The 21,820-nt window shown below is 44.6% G+C and overlaps 1 protein-coding gene across 3 annotated transcripts in view; it reads left to right on the top strand.

Moving 5' to 3' along the window:
- The window catches only part of LYST (lysosomal trafficking regulator), a 511,246-nt gene that overhangs the window by 348,028 nt on the left and 141,398 nt on the right, over positions 1–21,820 (top strand). For all 3 annotated transcript variants that reach the window (XM_072141114.1, XM_072141113.1, XM_072141115.1), the window contains exon 33: positions 3,971–4,116. In XM_072141114.1, coding sequence (XP_071997215.1) covers positions 3,971–4,116 — 146 coding nt within the window. The remainder of the gene's footprint in view (positions 1–3,970; positions 4,117–21,820) is intronic.

Genomic DNA, 21,820 nt, shown 5'->3' with positions numbered 1-21,820 from the left:
AAATATAAAAAAAATCTATAAAAAGTGATCAAAATGTCGTACAGTCCTAAAAATAATATCATTGAAAATAGTATAAAATTTTGCAAAAAATTACACCACCCACAGCTCTGTACACCAAAGTATAAAAAAGTTATTAGCGCCAGAAGTTTGCAAAATCAAAAAAGTAATTTTTGTACAGGAGGTTTTAATTTTTGTAATGTATGAAAACATTATAAAACCTATACAAATTTGGTATCCCCTTAATCGTACCGACCCAAAGAATAAAGTAGACATGTCATTTGGGGCGCTTAGTGAAAGACGTAATATCCAAGCCCACAAATGCGTTTTTTCACCATTTTCACTGCATTTGGAATTTTTTCCCGCTTCTGAGTACATGGCATGGGATATTTAATACCACCACTATGAAGTGCAATTTGTTACGCAGAAAACAAGCCATCACACAGCTCTTTACATGTAAAAATAAAAAAGTTATAGATTTTTGAAGGTGGGGAGTGAAAAATGGACATGAAAAAACAGGAAAGGGCCCTGTTGCAGGGTATTATCATGTTGAAGCAAAAAACAAGCCATCAACTAGCTCTATAGCCAAAAAAGTAAAAATGTTATTCTACTTGGAAGATGGTGATGCAAAAATAATAGATTTTTCCCCACATCAGGGTTTTATTTGCTGATTTAGTAAAATGTAAAGAAAATATATGTAACATATATACTCGTGTATAAGCCGAGTTTTTCAGAACAAAAAATGTGCTGAAAAACGTCCCCTCGGCTTATACACGAGTCAAGATACAAGAGTAAAAAATACTTAAAAAATAATAAACTTATATACTCACACTCCGGTGGCCCCAATGTACAGCTAGCCCCATGTAGTATACAGCTAGCCCCATGTAGTATACAGCTAGCCCCATGTAGTATACAGCTAGCCCCATGTAGTATACAGCTTGCCCCATGTAGTATACAGCTTGCCCCATGTAGTATACAGCTTGCCCCATGTAGTATACAGCTTGCCCCCGGTAGTATACAGCCTGCCCCCAGTAGTATACAGGTACCTCAGCCTGCCGCCAGTAGTATACAGCTTGCCCCCAGTAGTACACAGCACCCCAGCCCGCCCCTTGTAGTATATAGCCCAGCCCAGCCTGCCCCCAGTAGTATACAGCCTGCCCCGTGTAGTATACAGCCACCCCAGCATAAAAAAAACAAAAAAAAAAACTTATATACTCACCCCCTAGTGGCCCCGATGTGCAGCGCTGCTCCCCCGATGTCCGCGCCGCTTGTCTTCAGGCTTCCGCGCCCGTCTTCTTTCTTCTGCTGGGCACCGCCATATCTTTCCCCCGGGCGGCGCCTAGTATGACGCCAGCAGCGGGAAGAAAGCAGACGGGCGCGGAAACCTGAAGACAAGTGGCGCGGATATCGGGGGAGCAGCGCTGCACATCAGGACCACCGGAGGGTGAGTATATAAGTTTATTTTTTTTTTAACGCTGGGGGCAAGCTGTATACTACTGGGGGCAAGCTGTATACTACTGGGGGCAGGCTGTATACTACTGGGGGCAGGCTGTATACTACTGGGGGCAGGCTGTATACTACTGGGGGCAGGCTGTATATTACTGGGGGCAGGCTGTATACTACTGGGGGCAGGCTGTATACTACTGGGGGCAGGCTGTATACCACTGGGGGCAGGCTGTATACCACTGGGGGCAGGCTGTATACCACTGGGGGCAGGCTGTATACCACTGGGGGCAGGCTGTATACCACTGGGGGCAGGCTGTATACCACTGGGGGCAGGCTGTATACCACTGGGGGCAGGCTGTATACCACTGGGGGCAGGCTGTATACCACTGGGGGCAGGCTGTATACCACTGGGGGCAGGCTGTATACCACTGGGGGCAGGCTGTATACCACTGGGGGCAGGCTGTATACCACTGGGGGCAGGCTGTATACCACTGGGGGCAGGCTGTATACCACTGGGGGCAGGCTGTACACTACTGGGGGCAGGCTGGGCTGGCTGTATACTATAGGGGGCTGGTTGGCTATATACTGGGGGGGGGGTCTGTGACCAATGCATTTCCCACCCTCTGCTTATACTCGAGTCAATAGTTTTTCCCAGTTTTTGGTGGTAAAATTAGGGGTCTCGGCTTATACTCAGGTTGGCTTATACTCGAGTATATACGGTAAGTATGCTATACTCGTAATCATATTGATCCATTAGAATAAAGATAACATGTTTATTAGGTTATACGTTGAACACCAAAAAAGAAAAAAAGGAAAAAATCAGGTACAGAGTTGATTCTTTTTTACTCCTGCCTTCAAAGAAAAGTTAATAATTTTTCAACAATAGGGGATACCAATCCCAAATGGTAAAAGCTTCACATCTCGCAAAAGAAAAATCAGTCATATGGTTCTGATATGATATGGCCTGCATGCACGCAACGGAAATTGGGGACGTGGGCGCCGGAAAACCAGACGGATTCGGAAAAACCACAGAATTTAAACCTATCCTTGGTGCTTACCTGCACCCAGGATAGGAAGGTGAACTACAGCTGACTTCACGCAGCAGCGTCACCTGGTGGACATCAGGCGCAATACCTTAGTGAATTACCGGAAGACCCGAATCCTCGATGGAGAACGCGCCGCTGGATTACGAATGGACCGGGTAAGTAAATCTGCCCCAATATGTTCTGTAAGGTGACATAAAGGATGGTTATTTATGTGGAGAGACCAAGTAGAGGCGGCGATCGCCTGATTTAATGGTTAAGCTTTCAACTTTATGATAAAAGTTGGGAGGGTAAATAAAAGTTGTTTCATATGCCCCGGCCATTAGAGGTAAAATATGAAAGATATGACACCTATAATGAGCTAAATAGCTTTGGAGTGGTAGTTTTATGTGCATAGTGACTGTGATGTGTTCTTTTTAAAGCCATTTAAATTACAGATTTCCTTGGGTTTTCCCACCTCCTGGTCTCTGCCCCATCTTACAAGAGTTGCAGAGCAGGGACCAGGAGGCAGGATCAGCTCATACTGCCACCACACTTCCATGCTATGCACTATAACAGAGATGGGTGAAAGAAGCTCCTCCCCTGGCTGACCTCGCCCCCTTCTTCGTCATCTCCAAGCAGCGGGGAGAGGAGGAATCAGGAATGCGTGGAATGCTGGAAAGTAGGGGAGGACAGGGGACTAAAACATGAGAAGGGTGGAGGACAGGAGGCGACTTTATGAGGGGAGATGGAGGAGGACAGGATGCCATTTTATGGAGGACATGCTACCACAATATGAAGAGACATGGACAATAGGTGGCCACAATATGAGTGGAAAGGGGGGAGGACAGGAGGCCACAATATGAGTGGAAAGGGGGGAGGACAGGAGGCTACCATATGAGGGGAGATGGAGGATGACAGGGGGCTACTATATGAGCGAAGATGAAGGAGCACAGGAGGCCACTATATGAGGGGACATGATGGAAGATAGAAGATCACAAAAGTAAAGTGAGGATAAAATTAAAGAGTGATTTCATGCGTTGCATTAGGTGGTAATTTGTGGGCCCAGGGGGGGTGGGTTAGGTGGGTCTAGTTGGCCAAAGAAAGGAGGCATTATACTATGTGGGGTCCATTAAGGTCAATATTATAGTACTTTTGGTTGTGGGACAAAAGTTTTGTAGCCGAAAAGTTGGGGGGGGGGGTATGAGATTGAAGTGCAGCAAAATGGGGAAAAAACACCAAGGGGGGTGGTAGTTAAATACTGTTTATGCTAATTATGCCAATTCCCTGATATTTGATCGCTTTGTGGTATAAGTTGCCATGTTCTGTTCCATTTTTCTGATAAATCCAAGAATTTTTTGGATTTGTAAACATAGTATTTATTTTGTTAATAATTATAACATCTTATTTTGTCTTTTTATGTGTGACCTATTTTTCCAGTGTCCCAGTATCTTTTATTCATTAATTTAGCATTCAAAAAATGTAATTTTTATTTTATTTTATAGAGCTGTTTGGTATGATCCAGCGTCACATTCAAGCTCTTGCCAGCTTGATCCAACTGAGGGTCCAAATAGAGAGAGAAGGCGCTTGCAAAAATGCTTCTTAACAATTCCAAAGAAGTACATTCTCAGAGACCGGCAAACACAAGAAGGTAGGCTATTCTATGTTAATTTAACACTGTAAGGGCCATTTCTCTGTTTAGTCTTTAGTTATTTGCATCAGTTATTGTGGTCAATGTTTTTTTCTGGCGTACAAAGGTTGTAAAAATCAGAGTTTCAGCTGACTTATATCTGTTTTTGCCCCGCAAGCCATTTTGAGTGTGAAGGGGCGTGGAGCCGAATGCGGAGAATTGCCTCTAATGACTATTCTACTCTATCTGTATCCTTGGTACAACTTGATAATGACACTCTGTAATTGTCTAAGCTCAGTGGTCACTTGTGTATTAGAAACTGCTGTGAGGCTTGGATCAGTTATTAGGTGCCTTTTTGATCTCATGATGTCAGAACAGCATGACAAGTACTGCTTGTAGATCAACCGGTACATTTATTGGGCAATCAAATACCTGTAGCAGGGACAGGACCCCATAAGACTTTTGAATGGCCTCCCCAACCCTCTGGGTAAATATACATATTTGTATACTCACAAATTTATACACTCCTGCACACATATTTATGCAGTGATATATACATTTACACCTAAACAGAGCTATCCTAGTAGCTGATGACCACACAGGGGAGTATACAGCAGGTGTGCCAGGCTGGATGACAGGGCCCCCGAACACTGTGGGCCTCATAGCAGCTTCTACCACTGTAGTTACGCCCCGGACCTGTTGTGAATTTGAAATGAAGCTCCTTGTTAGAGAACAACTTCCACACAAAATAATAATACATTTGTTGGTGAACTGCATTGCAATCCTTCAGAATGTCACATTACATTCACCTGTAAAAGTTAGGGTACATTTTAGGTCCATCCTGCAATTTTGCCACGAGCTAAATATCTTTAACCTGTGTAGTGTATATACACCATCAACAACTGTTTACACGCTCATCACAAAAGTCATGAAATTAATTGTTCGTTATAATCCACTAATTTTGCACAATATAAAAATCTACCATTACAACAGAATTAACATCATTTGATGCATCCTACCATGCATACAAAGACTTAAAGGGGTATTCCGGGAATATGAACGTCTGACACAAAAACGCATGGTGATATAAATAAATGAATATAACAATACTCAATGTAATTAGTTGCAAAATGGAGCTTCAATAGTTTGATTTTCTGATTTACAAAATTTATGGCCTCTCTAAAGTAGGTGGAGTTATCACTAAGATGGCCGCCACTGGAAACTACAAGTTCCATGATCCTTTAGTTCTCAGTAACTCTGCCTCCCTCTTATGCTCTGCTACCAGTGATGATATAACAGGTTTTCTTGCTCTGTTACCATAGTAATGATGTGTAACTGCCATCACCACAACACTGGCCATACTGGATGCACTGCAACCAACCGACTACAGCCAAACTTAGTGATGATCACATGACCGGCCCAGGCAGGTGCAGGACATGTGATGTGGACATGTGACCAGCAGCCATCTTCTGTCCTGTGTATGCTCTGCAACGGACCGCACGAAGGAAATCTACGGACTGATTAAAGGGCCAGTAGCATTTTAATTCTTTGTTACAGTCTATGTCACCAGCATTTTCTGCTAAGGGGAGCAAAATTTTTAATAACAACTAATTACACATTAGCTTATATTTTAAGGACCCATTTGTATATGAATTATGCTGATTCCTGGAATACCCCTTTAATAATAAATGAAAGCATATTACCTGCATGATACTTTGCTACACATTTTTCGGAGTTAATTGTATTTACCTGAAGAGTATTTGACATAGTTACATCGCTACTGATAATTGTTAATATAGCTTGTAACAGGTTTTTTTCTAGAGAAGAAGTCATGTTTCACACTAAGGGTACATGGCACCCGGTCACTGTTCAGTGAGTACACTTTGTCTCACTTCAACATGACGGTGCACAGCAAAATATAGAACTTATTCTATATTTCGGTGTGTTGTGGCGCCGGCCCTGTGCTGCTCTATGGATAGGGGAAGGGTGAGCAGCTCTCATCCCTCTTCCTCTCCAGTGCACCCATCTGGCTGTGTGAATGTACCCTAAAGATTAGGTTTTAATATTACTTTGTTGGTAGGGTGTTCCATTTGGTGCACGCCGCTTCCACCATCAGCAATAATACTCAAGTTACCATTATGTTAGTAGTTGAGGCTGATATCCCACTAGAGTACTAAATATCATGTAGAAACACAACGCCATAAACAATACATTATAGAGAAAGAGAGCAGAAGCGGTGTTTATAGGTTCCGAAAAAATTTCTAATCAAGTTTATTGAGCACAATACGTACACATAGATGTCAAGCATCAGATGGAGTAAAACCACAAGTGTACAAAATACACATCAAAAACACACATGTGAACCCCACCTAATAACTAAGGTCCACGTACAACCACAAGTAACGTCAAGTAAAAGACTGTCCCAACTGTTAAGTTACAAAGTGCTGTATGCAAATAAAGTAAATCCAAGGTCGAAACGTCACACCTTTTGATCACTTCTGTGTAAAAAAAATACCACTTTCTGGCATCAAAAACCCACACGGAGTGCTTGGATTTACTTTATTTGGATATTATCGGGGTGGGAACCCTAATCCTAAACAGCACCCAACATCGATGTGCGACCGCACAAATTAGATAAAGTGCTGTATGCAATAGAATTCTCCATCCTGGAAAAATACACAAAGTGCTAAATGCAAAACCACGGGTAACGACGCAGTCATAACATGGGGAACCCCTATCAATAGAAAAAGTCAAATGCAATATAAGTAATAAATAGATAATGAGGCTCCCTAATGCCTGAACACAATCTCTGGCTTCCGTAAGGTAAATATAAAGTTTGTAAAACACTACCATCCCTAAGTGAATTTTTACAAAGGGAGATTATGGTATAAGACTGCACACCATTCATGTATAGTGTAGATGCTTCTGATGGAAGGGAGGGGGTGGCTTTGAGTTTTTTGTTTGAATTAGGCAACCTCTGTTGGGTTTGCCGAAAGTTATATGTTAATTAGTTTATATCTGAATAAGACAGAGGAGACAGAACAGAAGGGGGAGAAGGAGGGTGATGAAGAGATGCATACAATTTGAAGGCAATAGTAGTATCAACCATGCAACATCATTCCCTAATCCCTCAAATAATGGGTTGGAGAAAATAAAAGAATCAACAATAGTGGGAAGATAGCAATAGTGAATACAAAGCACTAACATAAGTGGGGACCACTTTCATAAGATATGTCCTATCATAATGGGAATGATAATTTAATGTATGCATACTGTAATGCAAGTTATGTACATGTTGTACTTTTAAAGCTAACTTTGAAACTAAAAAGGAAAATGTATTTTACAATGTTTGAAGAAATTCATCCTGGGTATGCCAATGCCCATTTTGTGATTGTACATTACTGTACGGGCACAGGGTGGCACTTGGAAAGTAAAGAGCGCTGTTCAGGTTTTGGACAAATGTGGCTGAAAAAGTTTTCATGTGTCAGGAGGACACATTCTGGATAGCCCTAGTGGTACAAAACAGGGGAGAACCCCAACAAGTGATCCCACCCTTTGGAAGATTTAACAAGGTGTAATATGTGCATTTGCCCCTACAGGTGTATGATCCAGTTAGGCCTCATAAAGGAAAAAGGTGAACATTTTCCCAAGAAAGTATCTTTTACCCCTTTTTTTTTAAGCCACAAGGGATAAAAGATGAAACAACCCCCCAAAAAGTGTAAAATTATTTCTCCTAAGTGTAGAAGTATATAAATGAAATGTTGTATGGACATGCCGTACAGGAAAAGAGGGATGTTTGCCTTTTATAAAAAAAAGTTTGACAGAAATCATTTACATGTGGATGCATTTGGGGAGCCCTAGCGGTACAAAGCAGAGATCCCAAAAAGTGACCCCTATTTTGGAAAGTACGACCCTTGGAGAATTTAGCAATGTGTAATATGTGTTTTATGAATTAGTATAGTGAGCATTTAGAACATATATGTGGTTTCCAAATATGATGTGCAATGAATGCTAAAGATGGAAAAGGCAATTATTTTCGGAAATACACAAGTTCGTTCCCTGTTATGTGATGCCCAATTTGTGACACTTTTTAAAACGTGGCACAACTTGTAATCCTAAATACAACAGGGCTCCAGAATGATAAAGCACTGTGTGTATTCGAGGCAGAAAGGATGTGCTAACAAATTCAGAGGCTTGGAGGCGAAATAGAAACCTTAAAATAAAATAAATATAACCAACAGGGTACCCTCATTTGCAAACTGCAACCCTCAAGGAAATGTTTAAGAGATATAGTGAGCAATTTGACCTAAAAGTTGTTACAATGATTCATTTTACTGAAATTAATTCTCAACAAAGGTTGAACGTAAATTGTGAATGTGTTGGATATTAGGTGATGAAATATATCAGAGGACCAACAATTTTTTTTTTTTTACACTCTGGAGTTGTATGGTATATATCCTAAAGCAGTCTTTTAGGCAGAAGCCAGGTTTATCAGGCAGGTCTTGTAATGTTGTGTTAGAGACCTCTGCATATGTTAAGCAATTTTGTGCCCCTTCTGTTGACTATGCTGTCATAGCTGTTCCTATCTGTGTTTATGGGGTCACTGCAGTCTGTCTCTGCTCCAACAATAGAAGAGTGAATAAATCAGGCGATACCTTTTTGAGGCTGAGTATATTTGATGGTGAGCTTTCGAGAATACTATTTCTCGTTGTCAGACATGATGTTATGCATGACACAGAAAATTCACAGCATTTTATACACACTAAACAGTGATCATCAAAGGATATTAAAAAAACCCTCTAAAACAACAGATTAATAAAAACAGGGACATCTTATTTACAACAGGATGGCAATAAAAACATTAAAAACCTATGAGGCGAGACACATGAGCCCTGGCTCTTATCTGCTTGTGGACTCTAGGTCAGAGGTAGGAGGTCATGAAGCTGGCATGAATGTTAAGACCACTTTGCAAGGTGTTGAATCTCCTCATTAATTTATACTCCCATTCTTTCCTTTCCCTCTGTGTCTTAAAATGTCCCATTAAAATAGTTATCTGCAAATCTTCCATAGTATGGTCCTCTCTGGAGAAATGTGCAGCCACTGGCAGATCTTTTCTTTCATTTTTCATGTCAGATCGGTGTGAGTTCATACCTGTGTGTGAGTCTCTGACCTGTTTCCCCAACATAAAGGCCTATGGTTGGACACTGCTGACACATAATAAGGTAGATTATAGTCGAGAGGGTGCTCGAGGGCACTATTGTAGTAACTTCCGTATTGTCAGAGGGGACGAAACCTCAGGGTATAGCTTGCATGGAGACAAAAATATAGGAATACAGACTTCGGTGTGGTGCTCTAACTGCAGTAACAGGTCATTAGTGTATAACTTCATGGTAGAGAAAAGGAAAAAAAGTTGGCACTCACCACCTTTAAAATTCTTCACTTTTATTAGTCCATTTTAAAATTTGGCGTACACAACAGGGGAGGGTAGCAAAGGAGGATGCGTTCTATCACCAGGTATATCCGCCTGGTGATAGAACGCATCCTCCTTTGTTACCCTCCCCTGTTGTGTACGCTGAATTTAAAAATGGACTAATAAAAGTGAAGAATTTTACTAAAGGTGGTGAGTGCCAACTTTTTTTCCTTTTCTCTACCATGAAGTTATACATAATAAGGTAGACCACATTAGAGGACCTGCAGGAAAAGGTTCCCTTGATCTGATGTACCTGCTGTGATTGGGGTACAGGTACCTGGTCACCTGTGCGGATGTGCTGGCACGTTTTACACCTGCTTTGCAGGCAGGGTGAGGTACCATTTTCTGATGGAGGTCTCAGGGCACTCCGGACAACCAGTTGTTTCAGGTTTGGTGGTTGCCGGAAGGACAGGAGAGGAGGGACTGGAAATATTTCTTTTAGTCTTGTGTCTTTATGCAGAATCGGTTGGAGTTCCTTGGCAATGTGACGTAGGATCTCCAGTTGTGGGCTGTAAGTGACTACTAGGGGTACTCTGGCCTCCTGTTGGGTCTCCTTATATTTGAGTAAATTATCTCTGTTGATGGCTGCTGCTTTACCTATTTGGTTATCAGTCACTTTTGGTCTGTAGCCCAACTGGAGAAATTCGGACCTGAGCTCCAGGAGGTGTTTTTCCAGGTCTTTCTTGTCTTTCTTTTCCCCAGGATTTCAGTTTTCACTTTTTTTCTGAGGTGGTCAATGTATGTATCCAGTGTTGAGTTGGTTCCAGATTTGGGGGTCCAAGTAGATCTTTTTGTTGGGTTGCTGTTGAACTGTCCTGTCTCCAACAGACCTTTGGAGAGAACTGACCTCTCATGTTTGTCAGGCTCATAGGAGGAAAGGTTCACAACACAGCTCTGGTGACCTGGCTGAGCACTTGTGCCTTTGGTGATGGAGAATTTTTATCTTCGTCTATGGAGCTTTTTCTTTTTGTTGTTGATCATCATATCCTGAAGTTTATGGAAATATAATTGGTTTCGTTCCTTCATCTCCTCTGTATCATGTTCCAGTAGTGTCTTTAGGGCATCTATTTCCTCCTGTATTTTGCTGGTCTCAGATCTCATACAATTTGTGCTCAACCACAACTATTTTTCATTTGGAGAGGATCTGTACCTACAGTGTATGGGAACATCGATGGGTTCAAGGTGTGGACCACAGTATGCCAATCTTTTTATGGCTGAACTGGAGGGTGCTTACTTCATCTGGACTGCAGGTGAGGAGGCCCTAATTCAATTCCATGAGGGCTACAACAACTTTCACCCCACCATCAATCTGAAACGGAGCTATTCAGACAAGGAGATACACTTTCTGGATACCACAATACAAATTAAAGACAGCCACTTAACCACAACAATATTCCATAAACCAACAGACAGAACGGCCTACCTGAGAAATAACAGCTTCCACCGCAAATATACCAGACAGTCTATCACATACAGCCAGGCCATACGCTACAACCGTATCTGTTCAGACAAGAAAGACCTGGAAAAACACCTCCTGGAGCTCAGGTCTGAATTTCTCCAGTTGGGCTACAGACCAAAAGTGACTGATAACCAAATAGGTAAAGCAGCAGCCATCAACAGAGATGATTTACTCAAATATAAGGAGGCCCAACAGGAGGCCTGTTGTCACTAGTAGTCACTTACAGCCCACAACTGGAGATCCTATGTCACAGCAGGTACATCAGATCAAGGGGACCTTTTCCTGCAGGTCCTCTAATGTGGTCTACCTTATTATGTGTCAGCAGTGTCCAACCACAGGCCTTTATGTTGGGGAAACAGGTCAGAGACTCCATCAACGTATGAACTCACACCGATCTGACATGAAAAATGAAAGAAAAGATCTGCCAGTGGCTGCACATTTCTCCCGAGAGGACCACACTATGGAAAATTTGCAGATAACTATTTTAATGGGACATTTTAAGACACAGAGGGAAAGGAAAGAATGGGAGTATAAATTAATGAGGAGATTCAACACCTTGCAAAGTGGTCTTAACATTCATGCCAGCTTCATGACCTCCTACCTCTGACCTAGAGTCCACAAGCAGATAAGAGCCAGGGCTCATGTGTCTCGGCTCATAGGTTTTTAATGTTTTTATTGCCAACCTGTTGTTTCATGCATAACATCATGTCTGACGACGAGAACTAGTATTCTCGAAAACTCACCATCAAATATACTCAGCCTCAAAAAGGTATCGCCTGATTTCTTCACTCTTCTATTGCTCTCCATGGCTTACACAGTACAAATCCACACTACTCTGCTCCAACAATGTAGATGTTTTAGGCTTTGATGCATGGTCAGGAAGTCTCCCTCCCAATTGTGGCATTGAGGTCTCCACAGATCAGAACTTTGCCCAGGGCCTGGAAATGAGCAGCTTCCCTCTCAAGAATATGGAAGCAGTCTGGATTGAAGTATGGGGACTCTGACGGTGTAATGTAGGCTGCACAAAGATAGAGGTCAGACTGAGAGCTGAGGATGGAGGCTTTCTCCTCTCTTCACTGGTCTAATTTGCCCATGGAGGTTATCTTTCTTTGATATTAATATCCGCCTGATCTCCGACCCTGCTTGGTGTTTTTATCTTTCAGGGCAGAGACCGAGATTTTGCTGTATCCAGCGGGTACCTGGGATTAATCCTCTGTCTTTGTTCATGTTGCTAGGAGGATTTGTATGTTTATATTTTTTCCATTTTTCTTGAAATGTGGGTCTAGCGCTTTACATTAAATACCGAGGTGTTGCCCCAGCAGTATATAGTAGCCCCCACTTGTACCCCAGCAGTATATAGTAGCCGCCACACATGCCCCAGCAGTATACAATAGACCACACACATGCCCAGCAGTATAAAGTAGCATCCACACGTGCCCCAGCAGTATATAGTGGTCCCGACATGTGCCCCATCATATTGGCCCCTACAAGTGCCCCACCAGTATATAGTGGCCCCCACAGTTCCAGCATCATTTAGGTAGCCCCCACACAAGTCCCAACAGTCTATAGCTAGCCTCCACACATGTCCCAGCAGTATATAGTGGCCCCCACATGCGTCCCATCACATTGACCCACACAAGTACCAGCAATATATGTACAGCACAGCCAAACAAAATAAAAATGAATACTCATCTTCTTGTGCTCCCTTCAGCCGCCTCTTCCGCGCTCCCGGGATTCTGCGCTTCTCTAGGCGCCGATGGTGGTATCGCTGCCTGTGTCCAGTGATGAATGATGTGCACTTCTAAAGATGCTTTCTTGTTTCTGCTGATCTATCTATCTATATCTATATTTCTGTATGTAAATCTATCTGTATGTCTATTTATCTAGCTATCTATCTGTATGTCTGTCTATCTATATGTCTATTTATTGTATCACTTCACATATTACTTCACATCTTACCTCACACATAAGCTGTCTCATACTCATTGCCTATAGCAACCAACCAAAGCTTGTAGTTCATATTAAAGGGGTATTCCCACGAAGACAAGTTTCTTAACCCCTTAACGCTCTGTGCCGTAGCTCTATGGTGCAGAGGTGCAGGGAATGTATGAAGAGGGCTCACGGGCTGAGTCCTCTTCATACAAGGGTGAGGGTTGTTGCATATTGCAGCAAACCTCCACCGCTAATAAGCGCGGTTGGTGCTTGCACCGATCGCGGCTATTAACCCTTCCCATGCCGCCGATTGGTTGCCGAGGCTGAATAGCTTCTGCAGATTCATTACAATGAGCCAGTGGCTTATTGTAACAAATAACATGCAAAAATGCCATATATTGCAATACAGAAGTATTGCAGTATATGGTAGGAACGACCTGACCATCTAGGGTTAATGTACCCTAGGTGGTCTAAGGAATAGTGAAAAAAAAAGTTTAAAAAATGAAAAAAATTAATAAAATATAAAAAATTAAAACAACCCCCCTTTCCATACAACTGATTAAAAAAACATATTAAACAGTAAAAATTACAGACACATTAGGTATCGCTGTGTCCCAAAATGCCCGATCTATCAAAATATAAAAACGGTTATGGCCGGCGGTGACCTCCGAGACGGGAAATGGCACCCAAATGTCCGAAATGCGACATTTACACCTTTTTACATCACGTAGAAAATAGAATAAAAAGTGATAAAAATGTCACACAGACCTCAAAATGTTAGCAATGAAAACGTTGGCTCATTTCACAAAAAATGACACCTCACACAGCTCCGTGCACCAAAGTATGAAAAAGTTATTAGCATCAGAAGATGGCAAAAAATTGTTTTTCTTTTTTGTACACATTTGTTTAATTTTTGAAAATGTATTAATGTATTAAACGCAATAAAACCTGTATAAATTTGTCATCACCGCGATCGTACCGAACCAAAGAATAAAGTAGAGGTGTTATTTGGAGGGCAAAGTCGTAAAAACTGAGCCCACAGAACGTGACGTGCAGGTTTTTTTAAAATTTTTCCATTTGGAATTTTTTTCCAGCTTCGCAGTACATGGCATGTTAAAATAAATAACATCACGGGAAAAAAAATTTGTTACGCACAAAATAAGCCCTCACACAAGTCTGTACACGTGAAAATGAAAAAGTTATGGATTTTTGAAGGTGGAGAGCGAGAAATGAGCGAAAAAACCCTGCTTGCTTAAGGGGTTAAATGAACTCAAGATAACAAAATTCACTGTTAACAAAAATACAGCATTTCCCAGATATAATGCCAACCTGTTTGTATCAGTCCGGGTGTGCACAATTTCAGTTGCTCCGAGACCGTGTAACTTCTGTCTTGGGGTTAGGGACAGCATCTTGGATTTGTGTGATGGCCTGGAGCTGAGATTTCTATCTCTCTCTCTCTCTCTGCTTCCTGCACTATAGCCCCACCCCCTGCAGTCTAGGACTGAGCTCACTCACTTATGCACACTGATTCACACACAATGGGGCAGATTTATCAAGCTGTCTTAAAGTCAGAATATTTCTAGTTGCCCATGGCAACCAATCACAGCTCAGCTTACATTTTACCAGTGCTCATGAATATTTTAAAGGGGAGGTGTGATTGGTTGCCATGGGCAACTAGAAATATTCTGACTTTAAGACAGCTTTATAAATCTGCCCCAATGAGTTCCTGACGGGAGCAGCAGTGTGAGGAAAACTACAAGCTACAGACAGATCCGTTATTTATCTGGGGAGGCACAGCAGATCTAGTGTGTTGTGGAATAGCAGAGATGTAGGAGGGCTGACTGTCATTGTGTGCAATAAGCATCTAAAGGATCTCATCATCTCTTATCTGTCTCATCTCTCTCTTTCTGTGTGTCAGATACATTGTTAAGAAGCCAGATGAAGTGTATATAAACCTGAACCCTGATAATCTAATCACACCTCAGCTCACAGAACTATAGGGATCATAATGTGTCTGCTTAGAGAGTCCCCGCCCACACTCTGGGATTTTGCACTCACCAGTCTAGGGAGTGTTAGGAGCTAAACAGCAATAATACTGAGTAAAATTGTTAAGTAAAGTGTTAAAATGTATCTTTATTGTGTAAACATTACCAGGGGATTGAAATTTGAGAATTTTCTTTAACGGGAAAACCCCTTTAATGACCTTTGGCAATATAGACAACAGCCAGCAAAGAATAAGGTTCCTGTATATGGTTAATAAGTGTATTTTGGAAAGGGCAGGGTAAAGTTTTTGCGTTAGAGGAATATTCCTACCTCACTAAGTATAGTTTATTCAATCCCTAACACAAATAAAATATTTAATCAATTCATTGTTCAAAAAAAAAAAAAAAACTACCTACATGCCCATAATATACTGTAAATGGGGCTTAAGAATCCTATTAAAAAAACATGGACATGCAGAAACTATGTTGCAGCTAGTGCGTGGTGAAAAAAGGGGCACAGAAATTACTAGCCAGTTAAAAGTACGAATGAAACGCTCAACACGCTGTTATTTGCCATCTAGCAATTTTTCTTTATCAAAAATATATCAATTGTTACAAGCATTTTAGGCAAAACATAATCATCCAAGTATGAAAGTCCATATAATCCAGTGTGAACTTCAACTAGATGGGCTAAGGACACCATGTAGTTACTCCATTAAGGATGGAACACTACTGACCACAAAATATAAAGCAATATTAAAAAATTATTATTTAAAATTAAATTGATGATTATAAAAACCAGAGGTAGATTCATAGCAAAAAACAACATGTGTCGGGCAGCGGACACACATAATTAGATGTATTACATTCCTTAGTCAAAGTGCATAATGCAAAAAATGAAAATATGCTATAATCAGTGGGACATGATGTGCAAACAGTGTTATGCATAAAGTGCAGATGTGCCATATAAGGCTATAGAGCCATATTAATATATTTCATTGCTATATTCCAAAGAAGGAACGCTGGCCAGCACCTCCCCAACACGTGCTTCAATCCCAACAAGACTTTGTCAAGGGCGAGTGTTGGGAGGTAATGTATTGAGGACTGACCAATCACAAACAGGCATAAAAACAAACCTACTATAGTTGATAAATGTCGTCAGGTGCAAGGCATAGTGGTGCAAGCTCAGCCGCATACACAAAAACGCGACTGGGCGGCGAGACATACTCAACGTCCAGAGCAGCCATGTGATCCGGATGATGCAATGGCAGGCCGCCCCGGGTACACAGACACATAGCGGCCGACGAGCATGTGCACAACCCTAGAGAAAACCCTAGTGCTATATTGGAAAAGGGCAGAGATTTTACCACTACATTGGACATTTACAAGGTTGTAATAGAAATAAAAGGAGGAAAAAACATAATAAAGAAACAAACATAAGATGCCGGATGGTATATGGTGTGACCAAATAAAGCTCACAAAAGTGCTGTGTGCTGTAAACATAAAAAAATACCCAAAAATGTACAAGTTAAAATTGTAAAAATGCAGAACATGTAAGTATGTGAAAGTCCGTAATAAAACATAAGCAAAATAGTGTATACCGTATATATACTCGAGTATAAGCCGACCCGAGTATAAGCCAAGACCCCTAATTTTACCACCAAAAACTGGGAAAAACTATTGACTCGAGTATAAGCCGAGGGTGGGAAATGCATTGGTCACAGACCCCCCCCCAGTATATAGCCAACCAGCCCCCTATAGTATACAGCCAGCCCAGCCTGCCCCCAGTAGTATACAGCTTGCCCCCAGCATTAAAAAGAAAAAAAACTTATATACTCACCGTCCGGTGGCCCCGATGTGCAGCGCTGCTCCCCCAATGTCCGCGCCACTTGTCTTAAGCTTCCACGCCCGTCTTCCTTCTTCTGCTGGGCGCCGCCATTGCTCTCTCCCGGCCGGCGCCTAGTATGACGCGCCGCTGCTGACGTAATACTAGGCGCTGCCCGGTGGAAAGACATGGCGGCGCCCAGCAGAAGAAAGAAGACTGACGCGGAAGCCTGAAGACAAGCGGCACAGACGCCTGAAGACTAGCAACGCAGACATCGGGGGAGCAGCGCTGCACATCAGGGCCACCGGAGGGTGAGTATATAAGTTTATTATTTTTAAGTATTTATTACTCTTTATAAGCCTCGGATATTGACTTGTGTATAAGCCAAGGGGACGGTTTTCAGCACATTTTTACCGTATATACGGTATATGATATTATGTGCAGACAAAAGTGTGTATGAAAATAAGGTTATGCATGCAGATATGTGCGCTGGAGATACGGAATTGAATATATATGTGTGGCCTGTGACATGGCCAATGTATGTATCCAAAGATATTAATATATATCCAAAGAATTAAAACTAAAAAGTATAAAGTGAAAAAAATAATAATATGAATAAAAATGGTGGACACAGAGAATGGCTGAGAGGCCCACAGGAACCAATTACAAAAAAGGAGAGAACCCAGAGTTTGCGCAGGTATTTAAGTAGCAGGTGTGCTGCAATTGTGTGACGTCGGGCGTGCCGTCGGAGAATTCGACTGAGCGCAGGATCACATGGCTGCTCTGGATGTTGAGTATGTCTCGCATGTCCCGCCGCCCAGTTGCGTTTTCGTGTATGTGGCTGAGCTTGCCTTGCACCTTGCAAACGACATTTATCAACTTTAGTAGGTTTGTTTTTATGCCTGTTTGTGATTGGTCAGCCCTCAATACATTACCTCCCAACACTCTCCTAGCACCAGCCCTTGACAAACTCTTGTTGGGATCGAAGCACGTGTTGGGGAGGTGCTGGGCAGCGTTCCTTCTTTGGAATATAACAATGAAATATATTAATATGACTATAGCTTAATATGGCACATCTGCATTTTATGCATGACACTGATTATAGCATATTTTCATTTTTTGCATTATGCACTTTGACTAAGGAATGTAATACATCTAATTATGTGTGTCCGCTGCCCGACACATGTTGTTTTTTTGCTGTGAATCTACCTATGGTTTTTGTCATCAATTTAATTTTAAATTTACTCAATAAATGATCATTTTTGAATACTTGCGGTATTGCTTTATATTTTGTGGTGGGTAGTGTGAATGAAGCTTACCTACGCCCTTGCAAAGGCCCAGGGTACCAACAAAGCTGATCATCAGCAACGGTGGACACCCAGGCACATGGAAAGAGGCTTCCCTGCCTCTGAACCCACCAGGAAAATGTGAATGCACAAATATAGCGCATGTACATTTCACATATGGCGGCCACCTTGTTCGCTAGAACAGGAAGGCTTCAGAGCATATACAGTAGCAAGTACTACTAAATCCTCTTCATATAAAAGGAGCAGTGAAACTACTGCACTTGCCCAGCAGCCGTCCTGTTCTAGCGAGTGAGGTGGCCGGTATATGTGAACTGCGCATGAGCTATTCGAATTGACATTTTCCTGGTGGGTACCTGGTGGGTTCGGAGGGCCGGAAGTGACAACTGCTGCTGACGAACAGTGGTGGCCATATCTAATCTCAACACAGGGCCGTTGCTAGGGGGAAGCAAGCCCTTTTTACAGTATATTATGGACATGTAGGTCATTGCATCGAATAATTTTTTTTTCGATGCAATACCATGATTAAGGGAGACTGTTCTCCTGAAACGCGTTGGTTTTTGCTATGGACTTTATAATCGTTTGTGGTGTTTCTGGACTGAGCTCAAGTGTTTCTAAGAAAGATGAATTTAAAATGAAGATGCAAATAACCAGATTAAGAGATGATATTAAGAAAGAGACTGACCCAAATGAAAAGTTGATAAATGTGAGCGCTTGGATAACCTGACACGTGAATTTACTTTATTAAAAGAGAGAATGAATCCAGATACAAAGCCTGTACCTAAAGTAGAAAGTTGGGCAATGGAGAAGCAGAGAGTGGCCAGTGATCAGACTTTACAGAGGAAGGACATTATTGGAGAGAAGGACATTTATTATGAGACTGTGTACAACATAGTGTAGCAGGGAAACCCTATACGTGTTTCTTGTAGGGTGAAGGAGTCACTAAAGATGGACATTGCATGTGATCCTGGTAATACAGAGTTTACTCCAGCAGACTCTGTGTGCTTTATAGTGGAGGGGAATGGCTCTCCTATGTGTGATCCTGAGAGTTCCCCCTGTACAGACTTTGTTAGTGAGACCTCGCTCAGTGCTGTGAGTGAAACACCATTATCACAGCAGCCATCTTCACAGACTGCAGCGAACACTGTACAAAACCCTCAGCTATGCACAGCTCAGTGTAGAGCAGCTGGCACAGCAGTCAGAAACAGACACTGTACAGCATACCTCCCAACTGTCCCGCTTTCAGCTTGACAGTCCTGTTTTATGGGCTCTGTCACGCTGCCACGGAAGGGGGAGAGAATGTCCCGGACCCCGCCCACTTTTTCCGCTTTGTCCCGCCTCCTCCAGCCCCCGTAGTTTAGAGCTGCAGAGCAGCCAAGGCATGGGGGCCGGGAGGAGGCGGGACCAGCCCCTGCTCCCACCTCACATGATGTCTGCACCAATCATGTGAGGAGCGAGCTCCGCCCCTGGCTGGCCACGCCCCCTCCGCGAGTCCAGGGGAGAAGATGGAATGACAGAAGGTAAGAGACTGAGGGGACAGGGGGGCCACAGGGAGAGGAGCCAGGAGGAGGATGGAGGCTACAGAAAGGACAGGGGGGGCTGGGGCACAGGAGGAGGACAGGGGGGGTGCTGGAGGCTACAGGGGGGGCAGGGGCACAGGAGGAGGACGGGGGGGAGCTGGAGGCTACAGGGGGGTGCTGGAGGCTACTGGAGGAGGAAAGGGGGGTGGGGCACAGTAAGAGGACAGGGGGGTGCTGGAGGCTACAGGGGGGAGCTGGAGGCTACTGGAGGAGGAAAGAGGGTCTGGGGCACAGGAAGAGGACCGGGGTGTGCTGGAGGCTACAGGGGGGCTGGAGGCTACAGGAGGACAGGGGGGGCTGGAGGCTACTGGAGGAGGAAAGAGGGTCTGGGGCACAGTAAGAGGACAGGGGGGTGCTGGAGGCTACGGGGGGGGGGGGCTGGAGGCTACTGGAGGAGGAAAGGGGGAGCTGGGGCACAGTAAGAGAACAGGGGGAGTGCTGGAGGTTACAGGGGGGAGCTGGAGGCTACTGGAGGAGGAAAGAGGGTCTGGGGCACAGTAAGAGGACAGGGGGGGGTGCTGGAGGCTACTGGAGGAGGAAAGGGGGGGCTGGGGCACAGGAAGAGGACAGGGGGGTGCTGGAGGCTACACGGGGGGCTGGAGGCTACCGGAGGAGGAAAGGGGGAGCTGGGGCACAGGAAGAGGACAGGGGGGGGCTGGAGGCTACAGGGGGGAGCTGGAGGCTACAGGAGGAGGAAAGGGGTGGTCTGGGGCACAGGAAGAGGACAGGGGGTGCTGGAGGATACGGGAGGGGGGCTGGAGGCTACTGGAGGAGGAAAGGGGGGTGCTACAGCGGGGGCTGGAGGCTACTGGAGGAGGAAAAGAGGGTCTGGGGCACAGTAAGAGGACAGGGGGGGTGCAGGAGGCTACGGGGGGACTGGAGGCTATTGGAGGAGGAAAGGGGGAGCTGGGGCACAGCAAGAGGACAGGGGGGTGCTGGAGGCTACAGGGGCACTGGAGGCTACTGGAGGAGGAAAGAGGGTCTGGGGCACAGGAAGAGGACAGGGGGGGCTGGAGGCTACTGGAGGAGGAAAGGGGGAGCTGGGGCACAGGAAGAGGACAGGGGGTGCTGGAGGCTACAGGGGCGGGCTGGAGGCTACTGGAGGAGGAAAGAGGGGCTGGGGCACAGGAAGAGGACAGGGGGTGCTGGAGGCTACGGGGGGCTGGAGGCTACTGGAGGAGGACGGGGTGCTGGAAGCTACAGGAGGACACGGGGGGGTGGTGGCTACAGGAGGCCAGGGGGTGCTGGAGGCCAGGGGGGGCTGGAGGCTACAGGAGGCCAGGGGGGGCTGGAGGCTACAGGAGGCCAGGGGGGGCTGGAGGCTACAGGAGGCCAGGGGGGGGCTGGAGGCTACAGGAGGCCAGGGGGGGCTGGAGGCTACAGGAGGACAGGGGGGCTGGAGGCTACAGGAGGACAGGGGGGGCTGGAGGCTACAGGAGGACAGGGGGGGCTGGAGGCTACAGGAGGACAGGGGGGGGCTGGAGGCTACAGGAGGACAGGGGGGGGCTGGAGGCTACAGGAGGACAGGGGGGGGCTGGAGGCTACAGGAGGACAGGGGGGGGCTGGAGGCTACAGGAGGACAGGGGGGGCTGGAGGCTACAGGAGGACAGGGGGGGCTGAAGGCTACAGGAGCAGGACAGGGGGGGCTGGAGGCTGCTGGGGAACAGGAGGAGGCTCGTGGGGGACAGGAGGAGGCTCGTGGGGGACAGGAGGAGGATTCTGGAGGACAGGTGGAGGCTGAGGACAGGAGGATGCTTGAGTAGGCTGGGGGGCAGGAGGAGGAGGCTGAAGGACAGGAGGATGTCTGAGGGGGAGGTCGGAGGACAGGAGGATTCTTGAGGGGACTGTGGGACTGGAGGACAGGAGGCTGGAGGACAGGGGGCTACAGGAGGAGGCTGGAGGACAGGGGGCTACAGGAGGAGGCTGGAGGACAGGGGGCTACAGGAGGAGGCTGGAGGACAGGAGGCTACAGGAGGAGGCTGGAGGACTGGAGGCTACATTTTGAGGAGGATAGAGAACAGGGACCACACCATGTGAGAAAGGGTGGGAGTAAGGGTACAGATAATATTATGTGTAAGTTTGGGGAGATAAATAAAAGTGGAAAACGAAATGTCAAGGGAGGATAAAATTAAAGAGGGGTTTTATATGTTGCTGATTTGCTTTATGGGATATT

The sequence above is a fragment of the Engystomops pustulosus genome, chromosome 3 (genome assembly GCF_040894005.1).
Source record: "Engystomops pustulosus chromosome 3, aEngPut4.maternal, whole genome shotgun sequence".
Lineage (NCBI taxonomy): Eukaryota > Metazoa > Chordata > Amphibia > Anura > Leptodactylidae > Engystomops > Engystomops pustulosus.
Note: the sequence above shows the minus strand (reverse complement) of the source record. Positions and strands in the feature narration are given on the sequence as shown.